This window comes from Chiloscyllium punctatum, chromosome 36, assembly GCF_047496795.1.
Source record: "Chiloscyllium punctatum isolate Juve2018m chromosome 36, sChiPun1.3, whole genome shotgun sequence".
NCBI classification, from domain to species: Eukaryota; Metazoa; Chordata; class Chondrichthyes; order Orectolobiformes; family Hemiscylliidae; genus Chiloscyllium; species Chiloscyllium punctatum.
In genome coordinates, this window is record NC_092774.1 from 18,074,087 (window position 1) to 18,092,738 (window position 18,652).

Below are 18,652 nucleotides of genomic sequence, written 5' to 3' on the forward strand. Positions count from 1 at the left end.
CAGTGAGAGAGATTGGGGAATTAGGAGTCTGGAGAGATTACCTCACTCAGCTCAAAGGGTATAACTGTACACTAACCTGATTCTAATTTGCTCATTAGCTTCTGCATTTGAAGCCCTTACTTGCAAGTTTGTAATAAATTGTCTTGTTTCCAGTTGTGGTGGTCTCGTCTAAATTTTATTAAATTTGTTTCTAACAATTGGGACGCAGACAGAATTCACACCTATTGTCTCGACTGATAAATAGGGCAACGTCTCTTTGAAATGTAGATTCATTTAGATATAACTGCGTCACTTTACATATGAAGATATCCCTTTGAATGTGCTCACATCCCTTTGAAATATAATCTTGTCCATTTAAACCTCTTTATTTGCAGAAATACCCGTTAAAATGTCCACGTCCCTTTAAAATGCAGATTTCCCCCTTTAGATATGACGCCGTTCCGTTCGATGTCGGAATATCTGTTTAAATTGAGCCGTGAGCTTTCCCAATGTAGACAGGGCTCCTCGAAACGTGGCAGTGTCCCCGCCCCCCGCAGCTGCAGAGTGAGACAGGAGAGTTTGTTTTTGTGAATGAACAGTTGGAGCGCGAGGTGGCTGTGACTTGGTGACGGTGAGGCTCCCCGGCCCCGCCCATCCCCTCCCCCGGCCCCGCCCTTCCCCCCCCCTCCCCGGCCCCGCCCATCCCCCCCCCCCACCCCGGCCCCGCCCATCCCCCCACCCACCCCGGCCCCGCCCATCCCCCCACCCCGGCCCCGCCCATCCCCCCACCCCGGCCCCGCCCATCCCCCCACCCCGGCCCCGCCCATCCCCCCACCCCGGCCCCGCCCATCCCCCACCCGGGCCCCGCCCATCCCCCACGTGCAGACGTCACGCGGGGGTGAAGGCGGTTGGGAGGAGAAGTCGCTCGAGCGAGGAAGCGGCGGGAGGGCGGCCGTTAGGAAAATCCAGATATCCTGAATTAATCTAGTCCCCTTTGCCAGCGCTATATCCCTCTAAACCCTTCCTATTCATATACCCATCCAGATACCTTTTAAAGGCTGTAATTATACCAGCCTCCTCCACTTCCTCTGGCAGCTCATTCCATACCTGCACCACCCTCCACATGGAAACGTTGCCCCTTCAGGAACCTTTTATATCTTTGTGGCCTCACCCTAAACCTATTCCCTCTAGTTGTGAGTCTCACCCCAACACTGAGGAAAAGGCTTAAAAACATTGCCAAATATCGAGCCACATTGGGGGGGAATTATGGCTCTGCCCTTTTTGTTCTCCGATAGGTATTTGGAAACTTAAAATCTGTCAATACCATCAGCATTGCTACAGAGCACGTTGTGTACACTCCTCAGTGTCAACAAGCAGGGCACGTGTTTGCCAATGTCACCAAAACATTGGGCATGTTCCTCGCTGTCGGCAGAAAAGTTGCGAAACCTACTTTTGATGGACGAATAAGGAGCACTGGAGGACCAGGGGGAGACTTGTCCTTCTGCCATTCGGAGCTCCCCTATTGGTGAATGTGGAAGTTGGACCATGAGCTTCTTAAGGTCCTGCTCCTCCTCTCTCTGAATGAAGATTGAGCTTCACCTCAGACTGCAACTTCTTTCCTCCGTCCAACATGTGAGTACAGCACTCTCTTTTCTCACCCCCTTTTCCATTTACGTTTCATTCTGGGGTTCAAGTGTTGACTTGGAGCAACTGAAAGGAATGGGAGTGAATCCAGCGAGGGGACAGACTCTGGAAAAGTTAGTCCAGGCCTGTGTCTCAATTGGCAAAATAGACAGACAGGAGACTGGAAGAGCAAGCCAGGCAGTATCAGGAGGTGGAGAAGTCAAGGTATCTGGTGTAACCCTTGTTCAGGACTGGGGGTGGGTATAGGGAGAGCTGTGGAACAAGGGTGTGCTGGGGGCAGGGTATTGAAGTGGGGATAGGTGGAGACAGGTAGAGGGTACAATAGACAATAGGTGCAGGAGTAGGCTGTTCTGCCCTTCGAGCCAGCACCACCATTCATTGTGATAATGGCTGATCATCCTCAATCAGTATCCTGTTTCTGTCTTATCATCATAACCTGGTACGACCTGGTTGGTGAATGGGAGGAAGGAATCTAGTTGGCAGGGAAGAGTGGAAGGGGCTGGGAAGTGAGTTGGGGGATGGGATGGGAGATTATTTGAAATTGGAGAACTCTGTGTTGAGTCCTCCGGTCTGTTGACTGCTCAGACAAGATGAGGTTTTGTTCCTCCAGTTTGTGGTTTGGTTTGTTGTGGTAATGGAGGAAACCAAAGATAGTCATGTCAGAAGGGGAGTGGGAAGGGCATTAAAATGGGTGGAGACTGGGAAGTCCGCTCAGCCTCTGCGGACCCGGCTGTGATGCTCAGCAAACCGTTCCCCAAGTTTACGCTCGGTTTCCCCGATGTAGAGAAGACCACAATTGAAATGCACAGCAGGTCAAGCAGCATCTGAGCAGGAGAACAGTCGAAGTTTGGGGCACGAGCTCTTCATCAGGAATGATGCGTGGGTGTTCAGAGGGGCATCAGTGTCCTTCTGTGCCAGTTGTCAGACAGGTGCAGCAGGCAATGAGCAAGGCAAGTGGTGTATTAACAAGAGGAATTGAGTTCAGAAGTGGGGATGTCTTCCTGCAGTTAGGGGGTCATTGAATATATTCAAGGCTGAGTTCATCTGATTCTTATGTGGATGTTTATGGGGAAGGCAAGAAAATGGTTGAAAGACTAGTATAGAACCGAGTTACAGAGCCATACCGCACAGAAACAGATCCTTCAGTCCAACTAGTCCATGCTGACTATGTTCTCAAACTAAACCAGTCCCACCTGCCAGTGTTTTGGCCCAAATCCCTCCAAACCTTTCCTATTCATGAACGTATCCAAATGTCTTTTAAATGTCGTTACTGTATCTGCATCCACCACTTCCTCTAGACATTTAGTCCACACGTGAACCACTCTATAAAAAAAATTGTGCCCTTCAAGTCTTTTTAAAATCTCTTTCTCCTGTCACCGTCAAAATTTGCTCCCTAATCTTGAAACCCCCACCCTAGGGGAAGAACACCCGTCGTTCACCTCATCTCTCTCCTCATGATTTTATAAACCTTGATAAGGTCACATCTCCTCCTCCTCTGCTCCAGTGAAAGTCCCAGCCCATCCACCGAGATGCAGGTAGATCCATATCCAGTCATGATTGGTTCAATGCTGGTCCCAATTCTCTCTCGGTGTCTCGGACAGCAAGAGACCACAAGACACAGGAGGAGAAATTAGACCACCAGGTCTGCTCATTCCATTCAATCATGGCTGATATGTTTCTCAGTTACATTCTTCCGCTATAAACAAAATGAAAATGGAGGGAGTGAGTGTGGGATGGAGATTTTCAGCTTCCAGGGAATAAAAGAGAAAGTGTTCAATATAAATTAGAATTTATGGGATCGGCTGATGAGCCGAGGAGTGTCAGTTGGAGTTTAATTTAGAGAAATCAGAGGTTTGTATTTTGGTCAAGCAATCCAGGCAGGACTGACACAGTTAAGGGGAGTGTTGCAGAATAAAGAGACCTTGGGAGTGCTGGAGTCTCAGGTGGACAGAGTAGTGAAGACAGCGTTTGGTTTGCTTTCCTTCATTGGTCATAGCATTGAGGATAGGAGTTGTGAGATTATGTTATACACACTTCCCACTCGAACGTGTTATCTAACTGCTTAACTGTTTTTAGTGAATATAATCCACACCTCCCGCTGCTTCCATAACGTGGTTTGTTTGGAAGCCCTAGCTTTCGGAGTGATTAGATTTATTTTAGATTTTATTACTTACAGTGTGGAAACAGGTCCTTCAGCCCAAACCGACCCTTCGAAGAGCTACCCACCCAGACTCATTCCCCAACATTTACCCCTTCACCTAACACTACAGGCAAATTAGCGTGGCCACTTCACTGAACCTGCACATCTTTGGACTGTGGGAGGAAACCCACGCAGACACGGGGAGAATGTGCAAACTCCACACTGACAGTTGCCCGAGGTGGGAATTGAACCCGGATCTCTGGCGCTCTGAAGTGCTGCTGCTGCTTCAGGTGGTTGTGGAGAATAAGATCATGATTAGCCAGGTAATTCCTAGAGGCCTGGCACTCCAACCACAACGCCAGAAACAAACACATAGATCTAGATGCCATCTATCATCCCCTCAGAAAATGAACAGGAAATGGCATCACCACAAACCCCAGGAACCCTATCCAGGACAAACATATAAATAGAAAGCAGGAGACAACAGCTTCGCTTCACTTGGGGGTCACACTGATGATGTTACCTAGCCAGGTAATGAAACGTCTGGATATCAAACCTACAGCTCAGCGAGCAAACCTACACCCTAAACATCATGCTGCAAATACAAACTCACCCCCATGGATGATCTATCTTGTGTGTGTATGAGACAGAAAAAGTCTACGTCCGTGCTGTATATCTCTATGTCTATTTGATAACTGATGCTTTATTTCTGTTGGTGTAAATGTTGTTGTAATTCATAGCTGGGTACTAATAGATGCAAGGGTGACAGAATTCCTCAAGTAGGGCACTGTAAGATTCCTAAGAGACTCCTGGTTTACTTCCTCATGAACAAACATTAAGCACGTGCGCCTATTTATGATTGTTTCATTTTTCTTATTTGATTCCCTGCTATGACTGCACCTTTTATCAGGATGGTTGACAGGCTGGGAGATTGTGGGTTGGGTCTGGATTGAATATTTTATCGTTCCAGAAGTTATAAAAGGGGCGAGGGGGGCGGTCAAAGCTTTCGCAGAAATCCAGCCGAGCTGAGAACAGACCAACATCTTAGTCTGTGGGAATAGGAGGATCAGAGGACAGAGAAATCAGGGCCTGAAACCCGAGCTGACACCATTCCACCCTGTGATCAGTGCTTTGATTAGCAGCATCCTTTTACATCAGTCAATGCCAGTTGTCAGACAGGTTCAGCAAGGTAAGTGGTATATTAGCAGGTTGAACTGAGATTAGAAGTGGGGATGTCTTCCTGCAGTTAGGGGGGTCATTGAATATATTTAAGGCGGAGTTCATCTGATTTTTGAACAATAAAGTGTGGATTTTTTTGTGCGCGGGAGGTGGTTTTTTTTTTGAATGGTTTATGTGTTGGATGCAGGTACAGTATCCACGTTGAAAGTGGAAGGCAATAAAATGGTTTTAAGACCACAACAGAACAGTTACTGTTAGACAGCACAGAAACGGACCCTTCAGTCCAACTAGTCCATGCTGACTATGTTCTCAAACTAAACTAGGGCCACGTGCCAGTGCTTGGCCCATATCCCTGTGCACCGTGCCTCTTCATATACTTATCCAAATGTCTTTTAAACGTTGCATCTGAATGTGCATCCACCACTTCCTCTTTACATTCACTCCACACATGAACCGCTCTGTTTATAAACAAACTTTTCCTGATTCTGTCCACTCCTTGAATTCATTCCCTTTCCTTTTGGTTGCTGCAAGTCGTAAATTGAAGGCCAGAATGAAAAACATGGAAAAGGAGTTGGGAAGAGGGTACCCTACTCACAGATGGTTGACAGAGTAAAGAGGTTGCAGTCTGGAGCAAACTCAATCTTCATTCAGAGACAGAGCAGCATCAGCTTCCGAAGCTCATGTTCCAACGTCTGCGTTCAGACAATAGGAAGGCTCTGATTGGCAGGAGGACCAGTCACCTTCCAGTCCTCCAGGGCTCCTGACTGGCCTCTCCCAATGATGCAACTTTCAAAGAACTATGTACCTGATTTGGAGATGCCGGTGTTGGACTGGGGTGTATGAAGTTAAAATTCACACCACACCAGCTGATACTCCAACAGGCTCATTTGTAAGCACTAGCTTTTGGAGTACTGCTCCTTCATCAGGTGGCTGTGTCTTATGATCCTGTACCACAAACACCCCATGAAGGAGCTTGTGCTTCCAAATAAGCCAGTTGGACGATAACCTGGTGTTGAGTTTGAACTTTATCCACCCCAGTCCAACACGGGCACCTCCACATCGTTTCCAATGAACCAAGCCCACCCTTCTCAGTGCTGCCAGGAAACGACAATGCTGATGACATTGCACTCCTGAAAACTTTACAATTTCTAACACTACTGGCTACTCATTCACTGCTGCAATCGATACACAACATTGGAAACATAGTACAGCAGACTGTCAGAAATGAGCACAGCAGGTCTGGCAGCACCTGAGGAAGAGCTTTTACCCGAAATGTCGATTTTCCTGCTCCTCGGCCGCTGCCTGACCTGCTGTGCTTTTCCAGCACCACTCTAATCTAGACTATTCCAAAGATTCACGACCCTCTGGGAAAAGCAGTTCCTCATCTCAGTCTGAAAGCGACTCCCTCTAACCTTGAGGCCTAGTCTCACCCACCAGCAGAAATTACCGGACAGGGTAGGGCTTCATCCCCACAGTGCAATGACATTGGGAAGCTGTTTCCATTGGTAGGAGAGACTAGTACCAGAGGGCACAGCTTTAAGAATAAAGGGAAGAACTTTAGAAACAGAGATAAGCGATGTCGCCTTTTCTGCCGACAGCGAGGAGCATGGACAATGTGTTGGTGACACCAGCGAGCAGGTGCGTTGTTGTTCACACAGAGGAGCAGACACAATATGCTCTGTGGCGATGCTGGTGTTATTGACAGATGTTAAGTGTTCAAATGCCAAGAGGAGAAACAAAGGGTAGAGCCACAGTTCTTTTTTCCCCAAGTGGCTCAACGTTTTATAGCTTTTGCATGTTGTCTGGCTGCTCAACTTTTTTTTAAAATGTCTTTTTGTCAGTGTAGGGGTGAGGTTCACAACTAGAGAGCACAGGTTTAGGGTGAGAGCAGAAAGATATTAAAAGATACCTAAGGGGCAACTTTTCCATGTAGAGGGTGGTGCATGTATGGAATGAACTGCCAGAGGAAGTAGTGGAGGCCGGTATAATTACAGCATTTAAAACACATCTGGATGGGTATATGAACAGGAAGGGATTAGAGGGATGGGGGCGGGGGGACACTGCCACGTTTCGAGGAGCCCTGTCTACATTGGGAAAGCTCACGGCTCAATTTAAACAGATATTCCGACATCTAACGGAACGGCGTCATATCTAAAGGGGGAAATCTGCATTTTAAAGGGACGTGGACATTTTAGCGGGTATTTCTGCAAATAAAGAGGTTTAAATGGACAAGATTATATTTCAAAGGGATGTGAGCGCATTCAAAGGGATATCTTCATATGTAAAATGACGCAGTTATATCTAAATGAATCTACATTTCAAAGGGACGTTGCCCTATTTATAAGTAGAGACAATCTGTGTCCCAATGTTGAGTCTTAGAAAAGCTCTGCATTTAAATTACATTCTTGAGAAGGTAATTTATAGATTAGGGTGTAGAGGTTAGGGAGAATTGGCCGTGCTAAGTTACCCATAGTGACCAGGGATGTACAGGTTAGGGTGGCTTGGCCATGGGAAATACAGAGTAAGGGGTTGGGTTATGGGTGGGATACCATTCAGAGGGCCAGAGTGAAATAGATGGGCTGAATGGCCCGCTTCCACCTTGTCGGAATTCGATGACCCTCCCCACAAAGGAGCATTTTATCTGCATCTATCCTGTCAAGCCCCTTTCAGAAATCTACTGGTTTCAATAGAGGTATACAGCACAGAAACAGACACTTCGGTCCAATTTGTCCATGTTGACCAGGATTCCCAATCTAAACCAGTCCCACTTGCCTGCATTTGGCCCATATCCCTCTAAACCTTTCTATTCATGTATCCATCCGAATGCTGTTTCAATGTTGTAACCGTACCTGCATCTACCACATCCTCAGCAAGTTCATTCCACATGCAAATCACCCTCTTTCAAAATGTTGCCCCTCTGGTTCCTTTTAAATCTCTCTCCTCACATTAAAAAAAGCCCCCTAGTTTTGATTTCCCCTTCGCTAAGCAAGAGCCGTTTGCTATTCACCTTACCTCCACTCTTCATGATTTTATCAATCTCAATGAGGTCACCCCCAACTTCCTGTGCTCCTGTGAATAAAGTCCCAGCCTCTCCTCATAACTCAAACCCTCCAGTCCTTCCAACATCCTGGTAAATCTTTATTAAACTCTCTCTAATAGTGTTCTTCCTATTACAGGGCCACCAGAACTGTACTCCGTACTCTGAAAGTGCCCTCACCAACATCCTGTACAACCACAACATGATGTCCCAACCCCGATACTCAATGGGGTGAACAATGAAGGCAATGTTGCGAAATGCCACCTTAACCACCCTGACTAGCAGTAATGAAACTATCAAAGAACTATGTACCTGAACACCACCACCCCCCCCCACCCCACACACACACACACACACACACACACACACACATAAACTCACATGCACACAGATACACACACACTACTCTGTGGGGTGAAATTGTATTGGCAGAACTATATTTGCAGCTACATTCAAGTTTGTTCAAAAAGCACACAATCTGCAGGCAGTCAATGCATGTAATATTTTACAAATTCAGACTTTGGAAACAGAACCAGTCTGATTCAAGATTGGAATACCAACAGACTGAAATCTCACCTTTAATGCATTGTCTGAGCAGACATGTCTTTTTTTTTATATAAAACCTGAAGTCATCTCAAGAACATTGTTACACATTAATGAACCAAAGCCCACACCCATTCTAAGAGATGAAGACTATCTAAGTTTGTTCAATATATTCTATCAGTTGCATGACACTGATCTTGTGATGTAAGTTCTGTGTCTTATGATGCTGTTCTATGAGGCTTATGTGTCGATGAGGCAGGATGGTACAGATGAGGCGATTGAGAATTACAGATCACCGAGGAAGGATTGAAAGAGAGAGTTAAGAAGAGCAAAGAGAGGACACGAGCAGTCTTTAGCAAACAGAATAAAGGAGAACCCTAAAGCTTTCTATAGGTATGTGAGGAATAAAAGGATGATTAGGGTAGGAATAGGGCCAATCAAAGACAGAAGTGGGAAGTGGAGTGTGGGCCCTGTAGAGTTCGGAGAGAGGCTAAATGAACATTTCTCATCAGTGTTCACTCAGGAAAAGAATGAGGTACGAGATATTGGACTCGAAAGGACCGAGGTTGGTTACACACAGGTGTTATCAATTCAAGGAGGAGTGAAAGTGGACAAGTCCCCTGGGCTAGATGGGATTTATACAAGGATTCTCTGGGAAGCGAGGGAGGAGATAGCAGAGCCTTTGGCTTTGATATTTGAGTCGTCATTGTCTACGGGTTTAGTACCTGAGGACTGGAGGATTGCAAATGTGCCCTTATTCAAGAAGGGCAGCAGAGATGACCCAGGTAATTATAGACCAGTGAGTCTTACATCTATTGTAGAAAAGATTAGAAACTGGAAGAAGGCAGCGAGTGGTGGTTGATGGAAAATATTCAGCCTGGAGTCCAGTTACTAGTGGTGTTCCACAAGGATCTGTTTTGGCACCACTGCTGTTTGTCATTTTTATAACTGACTTAGACACAGGCATAGGTGGATGGATTAGTAAATTTGCAGATGACACTAAAGTCGGTGGAGTACTGGACAGTTTGGAAGAATGTTACAAGTTGCAGGGGGATTGGATAAACTGCAGAATTGGGCTGAGAGGTGGCAAATGGAGTTCAATGCAGCTAAATGTGAGGTGATGCACTTCGGGAAGAATAACAGGATGGCAGAGTAGTTGGTCAATGGAAAGATTCTTGGTAGTGTGGATGTGCAGAGGGATCTTGGAGTCCATGTACATAGATCCCTGAAAGTTGCCACTCAGATGCGTAGTGCTGTGAAGAAGGCACACGGTGTGTTAGGTTTCATTCGTAGAAGGATTGAGTTCTGGAACCGCAATATCATGCTGCAACTATACAAAACACTGGTGCAGCCATATTTGGAATATTGTGTATAGTTCTGGTCGCCCAATTACAGAAAGGATGTGGAAGCATTGGAAAAGGTGCAGAGGAGATTTACCAGGATGTTGCCTGGTCTGGAGGGAGGGTCTTATGAGGAAAGGCTGAGAGACTTGGGTCTGTTCTCATTGGAAAGAAGAAGGCTAAGAGGGGATTTGATAGAGACATATAAGATGATCAGAGGATTAGATAGGGTAGACAGTGAAAGACTCTTTCCTAGCATGGTGACGTCAGCTTGTACGAGGGGACATAACTACAAATTGAGGGATGATAGATCTAAGATGGATGTCAGAGGCAAGTTCTTTATGCAGAGAGTGGTAAGGGCGTGGATTTCCCGACCTGCGAAGGTAGTCAACTCAGCCACATTAGGGAGATGTAAACAATCCTTAGATAAGCACATGGTTGATTTTGGGATAGTGTAGGGGGACAAGCTGAGAATAGTTCACAGGTCAGTGCAACATCGAGGGCTGAAGGGCCTGTTCTGCACTGTACTGTTCTATGTTCCATGTTCTAAACTTAGTGCAGGAGGCTGAAAGAAATGAGCAGCTTTAAAACAAAAACCTCTTGGAGCTCAAAGCTTTCAATGAGAGTCTGAGCCCGGTGGTAAGTTCAGGTAACCTTTATTGCAACCCAACTTTGTCACAGCTTCAGATCCCCCCAGCAAAAAGGCAGAGAAAAAGCAGTTGCTTTTTGAACAGCTCAAGGTCAAAGTGCACACACCACACGTCCCCTTGTCCCACCCCCCTCACTGTCTTTACTATTGGTCAGCACCAAGTTGTCCCTTTGTAATTGGATCCTTGGTACATCCGCAACCCGGAGGAAGTATTGCCTCACTCAGCAATTTTAACCCATACCCTGTCTCCAAGTAAGTGGCTCCCTGCTCATTTGCAAGGAAGGGGCAGTGTAGAGTCAACCAGACTGCTGTGGGTCTGGAGTCAGGTGTAGGCCAGACCGGGTAAAGGATGCAGCTGGAACGACTGAGTGAATCCTTTCCCCCAATGGTGGTTCCCTTCCCTAACAAGGGAGAGAGTGAATCAGATGGGGGCTTTCTCCCCCGCACCACCCCCTCCCTGAAACGGTCTCATTGTTAGATTCCGAACTCCACATTTCTGACCGAATACCGATTCTGCCATCTGTCTTGGCGGGATTCAAACCCGGGACTCCCCGGAACCGGGTTGATAGTCCAATCGATCCCCCTGCAATGGCACGTGAACTCGCTGATGGGTCAGCAGGTGGGAGGTGCGGGTGAAGCCCTTCCCGCACTGAGAGCAGGTGAACGGCCTCTCCCCGGTGTGGATCCGCTGGTGGGCCAGCAGGTTCGAGGAATCGCTAAAGGCCTTCCCACACTCGGGGCAGCTGAAGGGCCTCTCCCCCGTGTGGACGCGTCGGTGGCTCCGCAGGTTGGAGGAGCAGGTGAAGCCCTTCCCGCACTGAGAGCAGGTGAACGGCCTCTCCCCGGTGTGGACCCGCTGGTGGGTCAGCAGGGTGGAGGAACTGCTGAAGGCCTTCCGGCACTGAGAGCAGGTAAAGGGCCTCTCCCCCGTGTGGATCCGCTGGTGCCTCATCAGGGAGGAGACTTCGGTAGAGGCCTTCCCACACTCGGGGCAGCTGAAGGGCCTCTCCCCCGTGTGGGCCCGCTGGTGCCTCATCAGGGAGGAGATGTCAGTATAGGCCTTCCCACACTCGGGGCAGCTGAAGGGCCTCTCCCCGGTGTGGACACGCTGGTGTCTCCGCAGGGCGCAGCCGTGGGTAAAGGCCTTCCCACACTCGGGGCAGCTGAAGGGCCTCTCCCCCGTGTGGATACGCTGGTGCTTCTGCAGGGTGGAGACGTCTGTGAAGGCCTTCCCACATTCAGGGCAGCTGAAGGGCTTCTCCCCCGTGTGGATGCGCCGGTGGCTCCGCAGGGCAGAGGAATAACTGAAGGCCTTCCCACACTCGGGGCAGCTGAAGGGCCTCTCCCCCGTGTGGATCTGCTGGTGCCTCATCAGGGAGGAGATGTCGGTAAAGGCCTTCCCGCACTCGGGGCAGCTAAAGGGCCTCTCCCCCGTGTGGACACGCTGGTGCCTCATCAGGGAGGAGGAATATCTGAAGGCCTTCCCACAATCTGGACAGCTGAAGGGCCTCTCCCCCGTGTGGTCCCGCTGGTGGGCCAACAGGTGAGAGGAATGTCTGAAGGCCATCCCGCAGTCGGTGCAGGGGAATGGCCTCTCCCCGTGTGACTGCGCTGATGAGTCTCCAGGGCAGACGGGACACGGAAGCCTTTCCCACAGTCACCACACTTCCACGGTTTCTCCACGGGGCGGGATTCCTCAGGTTTCTCCATAGCCACAGCTTCAGCTGCACACAAACACGTGTAGAGCCCCTCCCTGCCGTGAAGTCCCCTTCCCAGGCCGTATAACTGTTTCAGGCTCCACACACAGTGCGCTGTAACAGAGGGGTCTCTCGTCCAGTCCCACTGATGCTGAAAACGTCCTCAAACAGGAACCAAAAAGTGTAGATCCCTCTCACAGAAATCACAGTCAAAAATAGTTGCGGTCCCAATGGATTCAGAGACTGTCAGACATTGACATCAAAGTGAGGACTGCAGACACTGGAGAGTCAATCAAAAAGCACAGCAGGTCAGGCAGCATTTGGAGAGCAGGAGAGTCAATGTTTCGGGTGTAAGCCCTTCATTCGTTGATTTTGAAACTTCAGTCTTCAGATTTTCAAATACTCTGCAAAAAGGGATTACAAAAGGGATGATCAGTGCAGGGTAGAAATTCTGAACAATCAATTCTACTTTCTGTGGAATATCCTTTCCTTTTGTTATTCCACAAAATTGAAAGCACCATCCCACTCTCCCTTCCCCTCTGTTCTCACTCCGCTCTAACTAATTCCCCTGAAGATTCAGGATCTTACAGGGGCAGAAAAAGCAAAAACATCAAGACTGACATCTCTCTGAATTTTGGATACCTCCACCTGAAAGTTAATATCTTTCACAACACTGGGATCCTGCTGAGAGTGAGCAGGTCTGATTTTGGGAAGCAATAAAAGTGTCAATTCAGGGTGAACCTGCAATGCAGCTTCTTGAGGAAGGACCAGACACAAAATGGTTAACGTCCCTGGGAAGGTGGGAGCAAAATGAGACATCAAGGCATTAACACCAACACACTTCAGTCCAACTCTTTTGCTTCCAGTCAGGAGAAAATGAGGACTGCAGATGCTAGAGATCAGAGCTGAAAATCTGTTGCTGGAAAAACACAACAGGTCAGGCAGCATACAAGGAGCAGGAGAATCGACGCTTCGGGCATGAGCCCTTCTTCAGGGCTCACGCCTGGTTCGTCAATTCTCCTGATCCTTGGATGCTGCTTGACCTGCTGCGCTTTTCCAACAACACATTTTCAGCTGCTTCCAGTCAGGGCAAAACATGCTCTGAAAGTCCAGCCTTCACAACCACACTTCTGCTTTCACTGAAGACAATTAGAGTCACACAGCACGGAAACAGAACCTTTGGCCCAACCTGCCCAGATATCCTAAATTAATCTAGTCAAATTTGCCATCACTTGCCGCCTATATGGGCCGGGTGCTGACAGCTGGGACTAAATTGGGTTGGCTCTCTTGTCAGCAAGGACGGAGTTGGACCGAAGGGTCTGTTTCTGTGCTGTACATCTCTATGACTCCAGTCACATTTGCCATCACTTGGCCCTGACCCACCTGAACCCTTCATATTCAGATGCCCATCCAGGAGCCTTTTAACTTGTCATCGTACCAGCACCCACCACTTCCTCTGGCAGCTCACTCCATCGCTCAAGCGACTCCACGTTGAAAGCATCTGGTCTGGTGCACCAGATGACACCAGGATAATCTCAGATCGTTCCAGATCGCATCGATACTCAGTCAGTGACTTTCCCGATCAGGATGTTGTACGTGATCAAACAGGTCAGTGAGTAGGCGATCCCCCACCTCTTAGTTCAAGTATCTCTACGAGAACTCCCTTGCTGGAGGGTCCCTTGAAGACACTTCAACTGGATTTCATTGAGTTGGAGAAATGAGTTGAGTTGCTATAAATATGTTTTGCTTATTGCTGATGTCTTTTCGAAGTGGATTGAAGCCTACCCTCCTCCTAACGCTACTGCTGAGACTGTGATAAAGATTTTGCTTAAGGAAAGAATTCCCCCCTTCAGTATACCTGCATGCATTAGCTCAGACAATGGACCACACTTTGCATGTAATATTAACGGAGAACTCTGTTCCCAGCTTTGTATTTGTCGGGAACTGCACGGTGCTTATCATCCTCAGGTGACCAGCCTTGTTGAATTTTTAACCAGACTCAAGACTAACCTTGCCAAATTAATGGCCGAATCTGGCCTCTCCTGGTTATGTTAATCCCTGTGGCCTTATTCCAGATGTGATCCATGTCTGCGGGCAAGACACGACTGTCTCCAGCTGAGAGTCTCTCTGGTCACCCCCTCCGTACCCCTTGGAACGGTTCGGCTCCCTTCTCAGTCCACGTCCACCACGTGACCGAAGCAATCATTGGTTATGTTCTTGCTCTAACTAGTGTTATGCCTTTCACTCTCAGGAGCATGCGGCCTACAGCGATGTTCCCTCCGTTTCAGCCTCATCACGGGTAGAGCCCAGTTCGTTGGTGCTCGTCAAGAACTGGACTGGCAAAGGACTCCAACCTCGTTGGGATGGCCCCTTCCAGGTTCTACTTCCAACCCCTATGGCGGTCACAGTCGCTGGGCACTCAGCTTGGGTCCAACTGCACCGTTGTAAATTGATTGACCGCACCAATCAAAAGGGGGAAAGACGAGGAGAGAATTCTGGAATCCCAACAAAAGGAGTGGACCCTGTCCATTTGGGTTTTTGAATCTTGCTGTTGTTCTAATGTTAATCTTATTACAGATACTTGAACTAAGAGGAGGGACATGTGGGGGATCGCTTATCTCCTCACCTTTCTGATCACGTACAACATCCTGATGGGGAAAGCCACTAAGTATGGATGGGACCAGGAATGATCAGAGATTATCCAGCACCCATACTGAGGAGATGTCGTCCAGTGCACCGGACCAGACCCCTTTGACGTGTGGAACGTGATGAAGATTGATTATTGTAATGGACTCTTCCATCAGAAAGACCAGATGGTCCATCTGGACAGTAGAAATCAGGGGGAGTTACCATGGCGTTACCGAACCTGTCTTTTTGATCTTACCTGCAGACGCAAGCCTAGTGAGGATAAAAATGATCAACCCCGTCATTATGGTAAATATTTTAAGGATGCCCAGGAACACCATCCCTTTTTGTAGGACGGGCCGACTCGAGAAAAGGGAAGCCTGATAGGGGAAACTCCTCAATCCACAAGGAACTTATTTATACAGGCCCACAGAACGCTCTACACCCCAGAGGCGGTAGTATGTTACTCCTCTCTATCGGGAGATGACTGACTTGCCCCGTCCCCAGTCCCCGATTCCAATCTATTCGTCAGACTCCCTCCTGCCGACCCTCCGCGGTAATTAACTCCCATCCCTGAGCTGACAGGGTCTGCTCCCGCCCTGGATTCACTCCCATTGCTCCAAGTGAACAGATTTTCCCGCCCCACCATTTGCCCAGACGGAGGGATTTTCATTCATTCAGTGTCACTTCCGCGTTGTGACGCCACAATAGGAGCGGGTGGGCGGGGCCAAGCCGGGCGCACGCATTGCGCCTGCGCTGTCCTGCCCTGCACCGTTTGCAAGCATCCCTTCGCTTCAGAGAATCCCCACAGTGTGGGAGCAGGCCACTCGGCCCAACGAGTCCACACCTAACCCTCTGAAGGGGAACCCACCCATACTGCTCTACATTACCCTGACAAATACACCTAACCTGCACATCTCTGGGCACTGTGGGTAATTTCGCACGGCCAATCCCAATCAAGGCCAGTGAGCAATGTAGTGATGTGGGAAATGAACATCACAGAATGATGGAGACAAGGAGAGTAAATGTACCAGCAATTAAATCTGGATTGCAAAGATCTAAACCGAAAACAGTGTGTCTGCATGTGTGCTGCACTGTTACAAAAGTGAATGAATTGACTGCACACATTGAAGAGAATAATTATGGTCTGAGACTCCTTACAGAGACGTGGCTTCAGGACGACAAGGATTAGTCCTTGAACGTCGAGGGGGTAGTCAAACGGGAAGCTAGGTGAAGGTAGAGGGTTGGCATTGCAAATCAAAACACTGATCACAGTAATCCGGTGTCAGGTCGGATTTCAGGTCCTGGCTTCTCCGTCCTCTGTTGATCTCCCTGTTCTCACACAGCAAGATGTTCAGCTCTGCTGAAGTTTTGATTCCCCAAAACCCCACCCCTCAACCCCTTTAAACCTTACAGAACAATTCAACATTCAGTCAATCGAAACCCAATCCACTACCTCCCAGCCTGACAACCGACCAGTCACAGAGTGTAGTCGTACCAGGGAATCAAACAAGAAAAGTGAAACAAAAAAAAATAAATACGTGCTCATGCTTAATGTTTGTCAATAGGAAGTAAACCAGAAATAGGGGTCTCCCAGGATTCTGATAGTGCCCTACTTGAGGAATTCTCTTTCCCTTACATGTAACTGTTAGTACGTAGCTATGATTTACAACAATATTTACACCAACAGAAATAAAGCATCTGTTACCCGGTCTGGCCTACACCTGACTCCAGACCCACAGCAGTCTGGTTGACTCTACACTGCCCCTTCCTGGCAGAATTATATTTTCAGATAAATTGTATTTTGCTCAAAAATGCACAATCTGCAAGCTGTCAGAACATATTGTATTTTATAAATTCCTACTTTAGAAACAGAACTAGTCAGATTCAAGGTGGGGATAAAGACAGACTCTGACTTTTAACGCATTGTCTGAGCTGAGATTGGATTAGATTCCCTAGAGTACGGAAACAGGCCCTTTGGCCCAACAGGTCCACACTAACCTTCCAAAGAGTAACCCACCAGGCCCCATTCCCCATATTTACCCCCTGACCAATGCATGTAACACACCGGGCAATTTAAGCATGGCCAATTCACCTCACCTGCATATTTTTGGATTGTGGGAGGAAACCGGAGCACCTGGAGAAACCTCATGCAGCCACGGGGAGAATGTGCAAACTTCACACAGACTGTGGCCAGTGGCTGGAATTGAACCTGGGTCCCAAGCGCTGTGAGGCAGAATTAAGAACCACTGAGCCACCGTGCCGCCCAGATGTTGTTACCTTTTGTTATAAAACCTTATGTTATCGAGATTTACATATGAATGGTAGTTGCAACCCACTGTAAAAGATGAGAGGGGTAACAATCCAGGTTTGTTCAATATATCATTTCAGTAGCAGGACATTGTCATGTTTTTCCATAAATTCTGTGCGTTCTGATCTTATACTCCACAACCACCTGATGATGGAGCAGTGTTCCGAAAGCTAGTACTTCCAAATAAACCTGTCGGGCTATAACCTGGTGTTATGTGATGTTTAACTTTGTCCAGGTTCGGGTGGATTGACCATGCTAAATTACCCAGTGTTCAGTGTTGTGCGGATTCGGTTGGATTGGCTGTGCTAAATTACCCATAGTGCCCAGTAACGTGCAGATTAGGTGGGTTAGCCATGGGAAATAGTTTCACAGTAATAAAAGCAGGAGTCAGCCATTTGGCCCATCCAGCCTGCCCCGTTCTTCATTGTGATCATGGCCGATCTATCCATCGTCTCAGCTCCTCCGAGCAGCATTGCCCCAACTACCCTTAATTCCCCAAACATGCAAAAGCCCATTTTGAATATACTTAATGAAGACAATTCCATAGATTCACTATAGTCCAGGAAGAGCAGTAGTCCTCACTTTCTCCTCCTCATCTCTGTCCTAAATCTACTCCCCCTAGTCTTGAGGTCTGGTCTTACCCACCAGCAGAAATGACTGGATAGGGTCCGGCTTCATCCCCACAGTGTAATGAATTCCCACTTTCCACCAAAATCTGGGATGTACTCACTCACTTAGTCGATGTCTCACAAATGCAAGATTTCATTGTAACTTCTTCTGCTCCCAGTAAAGACAAAACACCTTTGAAAGCTGCTCTGAAAGTCCAGTCTTCACAACCACACTTCTGCTTTCGCCAAAGACGATTAGTGTCGTACAGCACAGAAACAGACCCTTTGGTCCAATTCATCTGATCAGATATCCTAAACTAATCTAGCCTCATTTGTCTGCATGTGCCCCATATCCCTCCGAACCCTTCCTATTCATATCCCCATCCGGATGCTTTTTAAATGTTGTAATTGTACCAACCACCACCACTCCCTCTGGCAGCTCGTTCCATACATGCACCACTCTCTGTGTGAAGTTGCCCCTCAGGTCCCTTCGAAATCATTCCCCTCTCACCTCAAACATATGGCCTCGAGCTTTGGACTCCCTTACCCTGGGGAAAAGACCTTGGGTATTCACCATATCCATGCCTCTTACAAACGTTTATCAGGTCACCCCTCAGACTCTGATGCTTCAGGTGAGGATCTAAAATTTGAATTTAGGGTATTGTCAGACTCAACAAGTATATGTAGATTTTTACTAACCACAAAATGGCTTTTCAATTTAAAATAATACAACAAAATGGCTGAGAATAATGATTGAACTCTGTGAACTTGTCCTGCTGTTTTGCAGAATTAAGCTACAATCCAAAGATAAGAGGACAATGGAGTTTGTTTAAAATGAACACGGACACATTAATTGACCATTTGAACTAACCTTTAGCTGCTACCATGGCATGATGATTT

The 18,652-nt window shown here is 47.7% G+C and overlaps 1 protein-coding gene across 1 annotated transcript in view; it reads right to left on the reverse strand.

Moving 5' to 3' along the window:
- LOC140460835 (uncharacterized) overlaps positions 1-15,736 on the reverse strand; it is a 35,725-nt gene extending 19,989 nt beyond the window's left edge. Inside the window, exons 1-2 of the mRNA XM_072555499.1 lie at positions 15,093-15,736; positions 11,516-12,612 (exon numbers count right to left, since the gene is read on the reverse strand). Coding sequence (XP_072411600.1) covers positions 11,516-12,078 — 563 coding nt within the window. The 5' untranslated portion in view covers positions 12,079-12,612; positions 15,093-15,736. The remainder of the gene's footprint in view (positions 1-11,515; positions 12,613-15,092) is intronic.
- Positions 15,737-18,652: the final 2,916 nt, after the last annotated feature.